The 14,393-nt window shown below is 42.4% G+C and overlaps 1 protein-coding gene across 1 annotated transcript in view; it reads right to left on the bottom strand.

Moving 5' to 3' along the window:
- Window positions 1-14,393, bottom strand: part of col15a1b (collagen, type XV, alpha 1b) — a 36,138-nt gene that overhangs the window by 3,082 nt on the left and 18,663 nt on the right. The window contains exons 16-41 of the mRNA XM_069684774.1: window positions 12,624-12,677; window positions 12,230-12,265; window positions 11,985-12,122; window positions 11,384-11,443; window positions 11,264-11,299; window positions 11,095-11,136; window positions 10,743-10,805; window positions 10,413-10,448; window positions 9,796-9,879; window positions 9,091-9,156; window positions 8,780-8,815; window positions 8,366-8,428; window positions 8,133-8,222; window positions 7,073-7,108; window positions 6,911-6,964; window positions 6,714-6,770; window positions 4,619-4,678; window positions 4,307-4,351; window positions 1,938-2,019; window positions 1,828-1,853; window positions 1,414-1,512; window positions 1,121-1,265; window positions 947-1,011; window positions 655-786; window positions 333-431; window positions 55-129 (exon numbers count right to left, since the gene is read on the bottom strand). Of these exons, the coding sequence (XP_069540875.1) occupies window positions 55-129; window positions 333-431; window positions 655-786; window positions 947-1,011; window positions 1,121-1,265; window positions 1,414-1,512; window positions 1,828-1,853; window positions 1,938-2,019; window positions 4,307-4,351; window positions 4,619-4,678; window positions 6,714-6,770; window positions 6,911-6,964; window positions 7,073-7,108; window positions 8,133-8,222; window positions 8,366-8,428; window positions 8,780-8,815; window positions 9,091-9,156; window positions 9,796-9,879; window positions 10,413-10,448; window positions 10,743-10,805; window positions 11,095-11,136; window positions 11,264-11,299; window positions 11,384-11,443; window positions 11,985-12,122; window positions 12,230-12,265; window positions 12,624-12,677 (1,779 nt within the window). The remainder of the gene's footprint in view (window positions 1-54; window positions 130-332; window positions 432-654; window positions 787-946; window positions 1,012-1,120; window positions 1,266-1,413; window positions 1,513-1,827; window positions 1,854-1,937; window positions 2,020-4,306; window positions 4,352-4,618; window positions 4,679-6,713; window positions 6,771-6,910; window positions 6,965-7,072; window positions 7,109-8,132; window positions 8,223-8,365; window positions 8,429-8,779; window positions 8,816-9,090; window positions 9,157-9,795; window positions 9,880-10,412; window positions 10,449-10,742; window positions 10,806-11,094; window positions 11,137-11,263; window positions 11,300-11,383; window positions 11,444-11,984; window positions 12,123-12,229; window positions 12,266-12,623; window positions 12,678-14,393) is intronic.

The raw sequence follows: 14,393 nt of genomic DNA, 5'->3' as shown, positions 1-14,393 counted from the left end.
CAGTCGTTACAAATGGTGTGGAGTTTGTCAGGAAAATGTTGTTGTTACACTCACCCCTGGTACAGCGTTGAAGGTCTGTGGTAGCACATTGTAGCTGGGCTGATATCCTCGAGTGCCGTCTTGAAGCTCCTAATCAACACAGACATGAGTCAGCATGTTTTTAAAAGTTTGTTTCAAGTTTCTGTATTTTTTTTCCAAGAGTTTTTCATGTAACAATATGTTAACAAGTCTTAGTTTTTAGTTTGCAGTAGATCTGATCTTATCGTTTGTTATGGCAGTTTCCATGTGGGTCTTTTGTCGTGTGTGTGTGTGTGTGTGTTTGTGTACCGCACCTGGCTGTGAGCCCTGTGTGGTCTGGTCCAATCTCCAGGCCGGCTGAGGGCCTGAGAGACTGCTGAGGTCTGAGGACCAGAATGGATCAACTCTCCCAGCTGAAACAGGAAATCAAATAATGAATGTGTTTAAAGCTTTAATCCCATGTTGGCTTCTCCGGTCAGATCTGCTTATAGCAGCTATAAAGACATTTAAACCAAACACAAAAACAGAACAATAGCGGTTCATTCAGAGCAAAGACATTGATATTAAATGTTTGTGCACTGTGATTAAATACATTGAAGAGAAGCATGCACATGTCCGCACACACACATTACACACCTGGATCTTTCGCCAGCCGTTGCGTGCTCTGATATAAAGCTCTCCTCCCCTCTCAGACACGAAGGCCAGCGTTCCCTCTGCAGCCCGGTGAGTCTCTCTGCTCAGAGCGTGCATCGTCTTGTAGGTGGTCACCTGAGTGTATGACAGGACAGCATCAGTGTGGTGCCTTCAGGACACGTTGAAATGATCAATATCACAGCAAATTTACGGACTGAGATTGACACTGAGAAATATTAGAATATGGTTTATATTTCTAGTCAAGTGAAAATACAGTAAGTGGCAGGTGTCTTACCGGGTTGGCATATCCTGGAGATCCTTGCGGGCCGGGAGGACCAGGAGGGCCGGGGATGCTGACAGCTGAGAAGACACATCAGAAATACATTATCCATATGCACAAGTAGCTCTAACTTTTGTTCTTTAAGTTTTATGGTCTCCCCATCTCTCTCATGTTCACACACACACATACCTGATCCATATGGAGGCACAGTTCCTGGGGGGCCAGCAGGGCCAGGGGGCCCTCTGGGACCAGGCCGTCCAACCCCAGGGGCTCCAGGCTGGCCTGGAGAACCAGCAGGTCCTGGAGGACCCGCGATGGACTCGCCCTTTGGACCCTGCGGGAACATTGAAACAGACTCCGTTATAGTGATGTGTCATTCCAGCTAAATACTTTCCGATGGGATCAACAGCCTTCATTTCAAGGAATCGTTTCAAAACCTGAATAATCACTTGGTATCCAAATGATATTTTTAGTTTACTCACCACAAGTCCTGACCTCCCGGGCAGTCCTGGAGGACCAGGCAGACTGCCGTCACCCTTTTCTCCTTTTTGACCTTTGTATCCCTGATCACCTCTCGCACCCTGAGACGTCCACAAAACCAGTCAGACTCACAGAAGGTCACGCAAACATTTAAAGATACATTCATGAGGATCATGAGGCTGAAGTCATCGTCAATATTAAGTCCTTTCTTGGAGATGAGAAAATGCTGAGATCACAACTTAACCCATGCCAGTAAGAGTAAAAGATATTCAATCAAGTGACGCAGGTGTTTCTTAACGAGAGCTCTCAGTCTCAGTCAGAGATCAGGAGAACCCCTCACCGCTTAAAAAAGGTCTTCAGGTGTTGCTGAGTGAGTCAGAGAGAAACGGGACTTTTAGCGTGTGATTAGTACTCACCACAACTCCATCGGGAAACCCAGATTCTGTGAAGAAAAAGTGAAACAACATGAATGATGAAAAATCTGTCAGCAAATCAGTTTAATTGAACCTCTGCTGTAAAATCTTACCAGTTGCTCCAGGCTCTCCAGGTATTCCCTCATCCCCTTTGTCTCCTTTAGCTCCGACTGAATCCCCCCTTGTCGCTGTTTCCTACACACACACACACACACACACACACGCACACCCATTAACATCACATGCATACCTAAATGTTTGAAACAACAGACAAGGGGACAGCACAAATATACAGACTGATGAACACAGATTTTATTTTTTAACATCTGCAAAAGACGTGTTAAAAACAAGGTTATAATATAGAGACAGGTTTTCATTCAATTAAAACATTGCTGCAAAAACACCTGTTAATGCACGATAACATGCGTAACACAGCGGCGCATACAGCCCTGTGATGGTTAAAATACATCAGGTTAGGGAACAGTGTTAAAACAGGTTTCCTTTTACTTAATATTTACACTCTGATTCTCCCGCGTTCAAAAATATCCAGCAGGGTGGCCTCCGGATGGAAATAACACAACTGGTAGGCTGTCCCTCCAGTGGAGGAATGGTGACAATGTGATATAGGCTGCTCTGCATGCTAGAAAACCTTAGGGGGGGGGATTCACTAAAGGACTGTGTGGCTTTTGCGACCGCTAAGCCTGAGCAAATTCACACCAAAGCGCACTGCAGAGCAAACAGCGTCTCTGTGCTCCGGTCCTGTTTGCACATATTTAAATGAGTCATTATGCAGACATTTGGCCCCTTTCTAGGCAAATGAGCCTGCAGAGAGCTGGTGGTAACTGCAGCGCAGTATTATGAGGGCTGTCACGCTCTGAGTTTTCAGTGATCATGACGACAATTCCACCTTTTGTGTGATCAAAAAATGTATTTGTCTGTAAAAACAATCTGTTGATCTTATATTCTCATTATAATTATGATCGGTAGATTAATCAGTTCAGGGCTGTGGGCTCCACACAGGCACACTTTGTTCACACGTGTGGAGACGGTCTGGAGCTGTTTTTACGCAGGACGGGGGATTATTATATGGACAAGTTGCTGTTGTGCCCTCGTTTAAAAAATGAAGCTGTGTTGCAGAAAGTTAAACTAGTAAACGCCTGTCAAGTCTGGCCTTTACAATAAACTGTTAAAAGAGCTGCCCCCTCCTCTCCCTGCTCATCATCGATCTGTGCATGGAGTTGAGATCTGTCAGTGTGCGCTCAACTGATGCCTGAGAGCGCAGCCGCGCGCAGCAGAGAGTGGAGGTGCAGACAGCTTCTCTCCACAATCAGACACAAAACAAGAGCAAACTGAACGGATCTGCTAAACTTTATGGGTGTGTTTGTCATCAAGTTTGCAATAGCAGATAGGGAGTGCAAATCATGCGCAATTTATGGTGCCATCAGCGGCCGTGAATGCCCCCCCTTTTGTGCGCTGGTGCCCGACTGCATGCAGCTGGTGCCCCTTTATGTCGGCCTCAGTCTGCAAACATCTCTGTAGGCCAAACAGTACATACTTAATGCACTTTACCTACTGTACATGTGTCAGATAAAAGTTAAGATTAATTTACATGTTTATGAAAAAGCCCATCACCATACTTCACCCCTAAAAAGTGATATCTGAAGAAAAGGAGCCAAATTCCAATCAGAATTTTGTGGGTTGATTTTTAATCAAATCTGTTATTTATATTAAATTCCACATTTCTTCATGGATCTGTTCTTGGCACAATTTGACCTTTAAATTGACCTCTGAACAGCTGCCGCCATTCAGATGACAATTCCTGTAAAATCCCTTCACCAGTTTACTTGATTGGAATTCAGCCAAAAGCAGAAACTGAAGCATCACCACAAATTCCCCAAACCATTTCTATCTACCAAAGAAAGACGGGGCCAGAGCCGAGATGTTTGACGGTATTTGGAATCAACTCTTTTGACACTTGTTCCTGTCCCGCCTGTCAGAGAGTCACCCAGCTTTCTTTTCCCTGTGATGAGGACTGTGAGGAAAGAAGCAAAGCAGGATACAGACTCACACCCCGTAAACACCTGGCATTAACATTCATCTTGGTGATCAGGTCGAAAATCTTGTAAGTGAAACAATGATCGGACCAGCCACATCACGACACAAACGCCTTGAATAGATCCAACCATGGACATGTGTCTGGTGGTAAGATCATGACAACTTTTAACATGTATACAAGAGGAATATTAATGCCTGAATACATTAGACTGGACCAACAGACATGAAGCCCATTTAAGTATCATCAGAACAGGAGGACAGCTGGGAGGGAGATGGAGGGAGGTGAAAGATTAGACGGGGAAGAGGGGACTGTTTGTAGCCCAGACCAGAGAGCTGCCATGCTGCTGCACCCACACACCAACAGAACCACCTGATGGTCCGATTTCAGACTGAAACAGACCAATCAGATGGTCCGACTCAGACTTACTGGTCCCTTTTTGCAGTGCGGTCTGGGTCGCACCGGAAACACTGTCTTTGAAGTCAAAGAAGAGCAGCGTGATCAGACTGAATGATGACGGTGAATCAAGTAGTAAGCTTAAATGTCTACAGGTGGTTGTCAGTGATGTCTTTGGAAACAGGTTAAATAATATGGACTTTCATTAAAAATACATGTATTTATATGGTCTATGCACATCATTTGTCTTGGAAACAAGGCTTTAAAGTATTGCAAGTGTTATAAAGTGTTAAATATTTGTCATCATCAATATTATTACCAGCTGAAAATGGAAAAAAAACTTACTCCATTCAGCCCAATAACTCTCCCTGGAATTCCAGGTGGGCCTGGAGGACCTGGAGGCCCCTGATGGAGAGAGAGAGAGAGAAAAAGAGAGAGAATTTAAGTGACAATCTGTTATACTAATTTAAGGGAAAGGGTCATCCAGCCATCATCATTCAAAATGCATTTTCATCACATACACTGCTTGTACTTTTGACAACCATGTAAAGGACATGAGGAAGACGTCATCAAGAGTTTCCCCGTGCAAGAGACCGGACGCTCTACATGGACTCACAAGCCGCAGAGAGGATCGAGAATATTATAATTATAATAATATTATTATTATTACAGTAATGTTGTCCCTCTCTGAGTGACCTGTAGCCGGCATTTTGTTGTTCATCGTCCGGTGATTAATGAAATGAACGCATATATAACGTTCCTCAACTAGCTAGTTAGCATAATCAAGTAAGAGCTGCATGTAATCATTACAGAAGCCAACGAGTTAAACCTAAAGATTAATGGACAATGTTTTGAGCAGGCTCCAGAAGTAAAATATGAAAACGGGGAGCAGAATAGCAAAAGCAAACTTACACACAGACTGTCTACCATTCCATGCTCCATCGTTTTATGCACTCTATGATTTTTTTCACATTTAAAGTCGAGCTGAAGCGGCATTTCGAGAGTATCTAGCTTCCGTATCGTGACGTATTTCCGAGTGAAACAGGACGTGCAGGTGGGACATATCATTAGAGGGATTTGATTTGATCGTTGAGAAGTGGGCGTAGACAGACGTTCTCCACAGCGCAGTAGCTAGCTAACTGACCGAGCGTTCTTGGTGCTCTGTGGCTAAATGTTGCAGAGTAATTGGTTTAAATTGTTTGATGCCAACTTACGCAAGCACGCGTGAAATTTAGTTTTACCGGAAGAAAAAATGATCGGATTTTGATATAAGAATACGAAGAAATTGATTTTCTGTATTTTTTTTGGCCTATATTGTCAAATAGATGCACAATATTACCGGGGACGTTATCTAAAAGGATTAAAATGACATTTTTCATTTCACCTCGACTCATGGTCACAAGCAGCATCTTCAACAATCAAGCCTGTGATGATGATATATAATAAAGCCATAAAGATTTTAGACAGGAAGCCGATAAGATCACGTCACTGTGATGTTCTAAAAAATGTAATATGTTAAGTTTTGATCATTTTATTAAATTTGCTTGCATCATCAGGCTCCTCAGGTGCTCAGCGACCTCGTGGTTCCACTGAGAGTATCAGGCTCTATAACTCGTGGAGCATCTAACGGAGATTGTTAGGTGTCTTTTCGTAAATTATCACTTGGACGAAGCGTCTTTTCTGTTCAGGGGATCAATATGTGGAATGCCTTACCTGCAGAGCTCAAACTCAAGAGGGCTCAGTCTTGTAGTCATGTATGATTTTGTGCTTCCTGTTTTACAGTAGGTTTTACCATAGGATATTTTGTATCCTGTACTAACTGTTTTATGGTTGAGTCTGTTTTGTATTGTCTCTTGTGTACTTGTTGTTAATTTTATGTATTTTAAAGGTCCATCTAGGGACGGGCATTGCAAATTAGCCAAGGCTCTAAATGCTATAGTGTGTGGCATCGGTTTACTTGCTTCATTACTCGTCAATATACAAATAAACATTAAATAATACATAATAAATAAATAAACATTAGCAATAATTTATGTGCTGAATGAATAGATGTAAAAAACGTATTTGCCAATGTAACTAGTCTGTGAAGATCAAATGCAGCTGTTAATTGATCAAACTAACTAGCTGGTAGAATAACGTTATATTACTCAGCACTTCATCACAAATATGTGGCGGATAGTCAAGTTGTTTCTCTATCGCCTGATGACGCTACCTTCATCAGTAACTGGAGGCAGCTGTCTAACGTCTTTACCATCTATGCTGCTGTCACAGTCAGCAGGCAGCAAGTTGCCACTGCAGTAAGTGATCGCCGGATTAGTCTATATGTTAATGATATGGTATTGATAGTTATCTTAATGTAATATATATAAAATGGGTGAAAACATTATTAATTTACACCTTAACAGAATCACTGATCTTTTCCCTCTCTCCTTTCTCTTACCTGTTGGCCGATAGAGTCTCCTCTGTCCCCTTTCCTCCCAGGCATACCAGGTCGACCCTGCACAGAGAGAGAGAGCATCAAACAAATCAGTGTTTGTGAAAGACGACAAAGCTTTGTGCACATTGTGTAACTGCAAAGACATTTTCTTTAAGTAAAGACAGGATGTTTATGTTTATTTTTAACACAGAAATACTCACTGGACGACCGGGGAAGCCATACTCTCCTTTCTGTCCAGTCGGTCCTATTGGGCCCTGAAATACGCAGAAACAATTAGATTTGTGTTGAGTTCGTCCACATGAACCAAAGTGAGTTTATAGAAGTATTTGTAGATATTAATGCCTTATCTACTATAAACTCACCATGAGTCCAGCAGCTCCAGGATACCCACGGTCACCCTATGAAATGAAAGATAATAAACAAAGAGCTTATTTCTCTGGCTGTAAATGAGTTTTACTTCTTTATTTCTTCTTCTTTCTAGAATAATTGCCATTTTCCCAAAACCCCAGATTTAGTCTTCATTCAAGCCTTCAAAAAGATTAGCTCCATTTACCAGGTTTAGAGTGTAAACAGACACGGAGGAGGCAGGAGGAGAGGTTGTAACAATACTTTATCATACAACAATTTAGCTGAAAATTAAGGCACAATTACAACAAAAGTTAGATCATGACACCAGGGGCCGATCCAGACTTTTCTGACCGGGGTGGCCCAACTGGGGCACTGACTTATGCAGGGGTGGCATGAAATTAATAGCATTTATTTACCCTTTCTATCGCCGCTAATCATATCTACCTTGACTACATTAAAGTATTTAAAAGAAGTTATTCCTGTGTATATGTTTTGACTTTAAGTAACACAACAGAGCGGCAACATATACTTCTTCTAAGCTCTTTAAAGACTCAGAAAGATGTATGTCCAGAGTAACAATTTAAAGTACTAACAAAAGGAAATGTGCTACTTTAAAATGTAAAGAAAGCTACTAGCAGCCTGTTGCAACACAGCCAAAATTGTAACATAAGTCCCGCCTCTGACAAGACAAAGAGCCAATAATAGTTTAGATTTTAGGGTGGCACCTGGGGTGGTCAATCTGATTTCAAGGGGGGGCCCAGGCCTCCCCTAGCCATCCCTCTAGATCCGCCCCTGCATGACACCATAAAGAGTAAAGACTGTACTCTTTGTCATATAATTCAGAGAGACCCAGCTTCCTTTTAACACACAGGCCCCTTACTGTTCTGCAAATGCATCAACATGCTGCTATATAGGTAAGCCTTGTTATTGTCAAAGTAAGGTGCACAGCATGGCGAGGCCTGAGCTGTACAAATAACTAACTGAAGCCGTTAAGGTTTCAGGGGTTATATATTTAGACAAGTCATCAGTTACTGGGGCATTAAAGAGTCTGATAGGAGGCCACTTGTCTGGTACCTTGATGCCTTTGGACCCCTGGGGGCCTCTAGGTGCTGATAAAAGGGATCCGTCAGCGGCGATGGTCACCCCCGGCTCTCCCTTCTCTCCCTGTTAAGGAACAGAAGTCAAACACAGTTGGGCGACCTTGTCTCAACTGTTACATGTGAGAACATTTCTAACAATTACTTTCTTTATAATAGTGACAAGATGTTATATTTCACAGCATCATCACTCTGCAGTCTAGTCCTCACCTTGAGCCCTGATGGCCCCTGGATACCTTGAGGACCCACGTCTCCTTTTGGTCCCCTTGGGCCCTGTGGAAGGATGAAACAGGGGTGAGGCAAAGTTGCAAAGCTTAGCGTCAGCGTTAGCAATTTAAAGGAAGGCCATGCAGTTTGTAACATCTGGATTGTCATTAAGCTCTATTCTATTAAGCTCCCTTCATCTGCAATAACAATTACAGCACTGGGAGTACCTACCCTGTTCAGCCCAAAGTCAGCAAAAGCAAAATCAGAAACACAATTTTACATTTCTTTTAAATTATTGTTGCAGCTTTGTTCACAAACTGTATCATACTCATGCAAACACTTGTGTATTAAATGTCCCCTAAATAAAGCAGGTGTTACAAATGCACAGCTTTAGGTGGTGTTGCAAAATTCTCTTACAGGAAATCCAGCTCTGCCAGGCAAGCCTTCAGGGCCCTGTAACATGCGGACACAACACACACATAAACACACATACATTCATAAAAACACATGCGTGTGCAGACATAAACACAGATGCAAGAAAAAGCAGAGATGTCATGCTCACACAGCGTCATCAAACCTGACTGCAGCCAAAGCACTTCAAAAATGCACTGATGGTGCAGCAGGAAAAGTGCCTTTATCACCCTCCAGCTGTTATCAGCTGTTGTCTTTTTGCACTGAAGAATTTACAGAAAGAGGCAGGCAGCATCTTAAAACGTCTTGTTACGCACCATGGGCCCCGGTGGTCCTCTGATCTCTGTGAAGTTGAAGATACCTTCGGTAACATTGAGGAGGATCTGTTGAAAGAATAAGATTAAGTTTGGGCACTGACAGCATGTTGTCAAATATTTATGCACAATGCTGGGAGGAAAAACAGTTTTAGCCAAGTGGAATGCAGAGACAATTCATCTTTGAACACTGTGAGACATAATTCTAGTTCAGTCAGATAACTCACGTTGTTATAGTTTTAAATGTTTATCGCAGCAGCAGAAGATAGCTTGTGTTTGGCGTCTAGGCTCCGACCTCATCACTCCTCGCTGATTTATTTTACATGCAAAAAACTGAGGAGCAATGAGATAATATCTTAAACCCCCTATTCGGAGCCTGCAGGTGGATGCTGTGGGGGTGCTGAAAGTAACAGCGCAGTACTGGTGCAGGGCAGCGATGGCAATGACAGAGCAGAGGGAGAGACCGGAACTCTTGCAGCTTAAATAGACCGCTAACTGCACGGAAGTGTGGTCAGGTGAATGTGGAAGTGACGCATATCAGTTATTAACCAATGCAGCTCGAGTTGTCTGCCTGAACTAGCTCGACGCCACATTTGTTCAACGTAATTAAATCATGTTAAACCCTTCATATAATGTAAGTTGGTTTGTGTTTTAGTGTGTGTGTGTGTGTGTGTGTGTGTGTGTGTGTGTGTGTGTGTGCGCACGTACATCCTGCAGATTAATGACAGATCCAGGAGGTCCAGGAGGCCCAGGTGGTCCTGGGATATTGAGTCCATCAACGCCTCGATCACCCTTCAGGAGACAAAACAGAGAGTTATCAGTCATTGATTAAAATAAAAAAGATTGGTAGAGCAACAACAGGAATATGAACTGTTTGATAATACAATATATTTATTTGGCCAAAGTTGATATGGAGAACTTGAAACTCCTGACTTATCTTATCTTGTTATCATAAACTAGTTTATTTATACATCTATAAGAAATGGAGCACATCAATAATATTGGTTTGTGTACCGACTGCTTGAGGAACAGTTACTAGCTGTGTCTAGCTGTCTTTGATGCAGTGCAGGTATTCTACGATGGGTTTTAAGTGCTTACTCACTAAAAAAATGGTTCTTTTACACCTGACAGTGACACTATCAGAGTGGTAAGATCAAACCATATCAGTAAATCGCAGCCAGGCAGCTAAACAATCAGCTAAAACTCTCTGAGACAGTAGCGGCTAAACATCCAGGATCAGTTTTCATTCTAACAGTGCAGAGTGCATCAGATCAGATCAGGTGTTACATTATATCCACACATTATGTTTTGTTCTGCAGCCCCACCTTTGATCCTTGATTGCCCTTTTCTCCTTTGGCCCCCTGTTTGTGAGTAAAGAGAAATGAGGAGGGAATTAACGTGTTGCGTACCATTATATGGAAAGCATATTATATTTCAGATTTATCTAAAAACAGATATCAAACACTAAACAATTAAACACTCAAAAAGTTGGTGTTAGTATCTACAATATTCATAAACAAAAGGATGTTGGGATTTCACTGGAGATAAATGTAACTGTATCTGACAAAGAGTTTGAGTTACTAACTATGATACTACAACCAACTGATTAGCTACCAAACTAGCTAAACTATGTTGTGTAAACATTTGCTACTTACTCTAGCACCTGGTAGTCCAGCAGGACCCTGGAGACCGTCTGGTCCTGGGTCTCCTGGCTCACCCTGCAATCACACACAGCACTGACAAAGTTAGCAAGTGATGCCACTGATAAATGTCTAATTGAAGTTAAATACTTAATATGTAGTCCATTTCTTCGTAATGTTCAAGTCTAATTACGATCAAATGGCAAATCCTTGTGTCGGGTAAACCTCACTGTTTGTATCAGTAAACTCAAACTATAAAGAGATCTCTACATATAACTCTACTGACCACCGAAGAATAGAGAGGCAAGAAGATCATATACTTTATGACAATGAAAATTAAGGCGATGACATTTAGGAACCAGCGTACCTTGACAGAGAGCCCTGGAGCACCTGGGGCTCCATCCTCACCCTGCAGAAGACATGAGAGAGTATCTTTGACTACTGAGGTTGCTCTATTTATGTTTTTTAAAATACAATACAAGCTACCTTCTACAAGCTTAATGCACACATTTAATATATTCTCATAAATAGATTACCGTAGGTCCCTGTGGGCCAGGAAGGCCAGGGGGTCCCTGGAAAAAGCAAAACATAAACACTTACTTTACATGAAAAGATACATATAGTCTATATTAAAACACACACACTCTCGCACTGACCTGTTGACCTCTGGATCCAGCTCCAATGAGCATGTCACTCTTACCAGATCCCTCCATATCCTGACAACAAAAGCACAGTCTGATGTTCAACATTACACTCAAAATCTCAAAGGTGGGGAATTATGCTCATTTCAGGCTTCATATTTCACTCTGTTAGACCTGTGGAGTAGCTTAGCATCATTTACAGTTCTGTGCAGGCCCTCATACAGCCTCTGCCTGAAACGACTCAGTCAGCGCTGCCCCTTTAAGAAACCCTGCCCTTACAAGCCAGCTTTCTCCTGATTGGCCAGCACTCCTTTCTTTGTGATATCACAAAGTGCAGCATGTAGAAAAAAATGTGTGAAACCTGGCGTTCACAGCAGCCTGCAGACTGAGCTGAGAAGCCTGGGGATTACTCCAACATACTTTTACCTACAGATGTGAAACTTCACCCACGTTTAGTCTGGACATCAAACAAGCAGCATAATTCCCCCTCTTTAAAAACTCAGGTGGTGAGGATGATGTCATCATTTGGCTTTATATGGCTTTATATAATGTTATATTTGGGTTCTTCAAGAGCAGTGATACACGTGTTTAGTTCTTTGGTGTAAAATGGGCTCACCTCTACAAAGAATTTGGTTCCTGGAGGTCCTGGGGGGCCGGGGGGACCCGGGGGACCTGAAGGGCCTCTCTGTCCCTGTGGACCGCTTGGCCCCGGTGGCCCCACAGACCCTGCTGTACCCAGAGTCCCACATTCACCCTGCAGATATAAAGACAAAAGAGAAACATATATTAGCAAAAAGCTGCCTAGTTCACATTGACTTGTCCTTGTTGTGATGTGAAATATGAGGTGAAATATGATCTCACCTTTGGTCCAGGTGACCCAGGCAAACCTTGGTCACCCTGAGGATGTAAAGAAGGAAGAAATAATTATTAATTCTGGAGAGAGCAAGTTGTGACTTTACTTTAGCAGAAGTGGAAACCATTACCAATTTGCCTGCCTGCCTACCTTTAACCCACCCAATGCACAACAGATTTTACAGTCTGTCTGTGATTGTCTGTATTTGGGACCATCCCTCCGACCTAGACTCTCAGTCTTTTTCAAGAACTGTCCATCAAATTGGCCGGTCGGAATAGCTTTACTTATTTCCAGTGAATATTAGCAAACCCCCTCAGTGATGAACCTCAAGCACAATGGGAACTTTGACACTGCCCATTGAGCTTCCAGACAAGGACGTCTAATCCATCGTTATGATCATACCTTCTCTCCAACAGCTCCTGGCAGACCTGGACCCCCATTTTGTCCTGCAAGACCCTGAACAAACAAATAGAGACAGATACAAGTAGAGGCAGACAAATAAACAGTGTTTAGTCATAGCATGTATGCTAGTTAGCAAAGCAGAGCTGTATGATGCGTAGCTGTTTGCTGTAGCCGTTCAAACAGGGACCAACAATACAAAGGTGACAGCCCGTCCCTTTAAAGGAATACTCAAACATTTTGCAGGGAAACTGGGTCTTTACATCAGTTTCCTTAAGTGATTAGATCAGCCATCAGATCACCGCAAGATTGTTAACCCCAAAGCACCATGCTAACACTTTTAAGTTACAACCTTTATTGTTGTATTATGTAATATATAATTTTGCCACATGAGAGACACAAAACTGACAGAATTGGCTACAAATTAACTTTTCTCCAGTTCAGATCGTCGTGCTCGAGATGGAGATGGTGCTGACTGTCACTCTGCTTTAATGTAGCAAGAGGCAGTGGGGTCAGCAACGCTGGAGGCGAGGATGATAATGTCAGCTGTTTTCTCATCACTTAACAGGACAGCTGGAGTGTATTCCTTTAACATAGCAGCATCAGACCAAAGTACAGCCATGTTTGTTTTGTACAATCGGACAACATCGTGTACCAGAGGACAGAGTCTTTCAGTAACAGAGCAAAAAGTAAAAGGCACACTGAATTATCGACTTTTGACTGATGCCTCAATGTGCACTTAAAGTCTATATTTATACCTATCTACCAACAGGGCCTAAAACAGCACTCAGGCGAAAAGTGATTGCGTTTTTGGATCAAGGATTTCTGATTTAATCTCATGATTTATGGAGAATCTCAATGCTTATATGCTGTCATGACACAGTGTCATCTAGATATGTTATTTAGTAATATTGAGACAACACATAAGAAAATCTGGCATGAATATGCATCCATTCGCCTCATTGCATTGACTTTATATGTAATCCTGTCACGAGAAAAATTCACTTAGCTTCTTTTCTTAGCTCATTAAAAGGATAGTGATATCGGTTGTTCTGCCATTTGATCCTTTGTCCTCGTTACTGAAAAGCAGGATACCTTGAGAACTGTGAAGGGGATATTTTATTTCTTTGACCCCACTACCTCTGCTGAGGTGCCTTTGTTGGGTCAGATGAACAGTTTAGTTAAATGAGAGACTTTGTTAAAAGGCCAGTTCACTGATGTTCAACCTCACTCCTATCATGCTATTATGGGGAGCTTTCTGCCTTTGGAGGGCGCTATCCGATCTCATGTCTCATTCAAAATCATCAGGTTTGAAATGTAAACTGCAGACCTGAAGATTTTCTAGACGATCCACCGGTATATTCTCGTTGTGCTTCTGATTCTGTAGCGCTCTGAGCCATTGCCTGCAGCGAAACGGTAGTATTTCACTCCAGCGTCTCTCGCTGGGCCGTTTCTTTCAGAGGGAGGGGCGCAATGCATGCTGGGTGTTGTAGGAATGTAGAATGGGCGAAACCACGAGCTGTACAACTTTCTCCACAGCTATGGCGCCAATTTTAAATATTATTGCTTCTATCGATTACAGAGAACACCAGCTTTTTCCAGGGGAGAATTGCTCCTTAAACTGATATTGTTTTAGTACTTGCAAGGCTCATCCAAGCCTCTACGTACAGTGAGGCCGCCTGTACTCCAGTTATTATGTCATATAATATAAACAGGCTGTTGTAGGGTTATTTGGTAAAATGGGGCTAGGTATGAATGTTAAATAAAGTTTGA

This window comes from Semicossyphus pulcher, unplaced genomic scaffold (genome assembly GCF_022749685.1).
Source record: "Semicossyphus pulcher isolate SPU_LCO1_2020_fin unplaced genomic scaffold, fSemPul1.0.p SCAF_7, whole genome shotgun sequence".
NCBI classification, from domain to species: domain Eukaryota; kingdom Metazoa; phylum Chordata; class Actinopteri; order Labriformes; family Labridae; genus Semicossyphus; species Semicossyphus pulcher.
The sequence above is the reverse complement of the archived record's forward strand: the minus strand, read 5'-3'. Positions and strand labels throughout refer to the sequence as shown.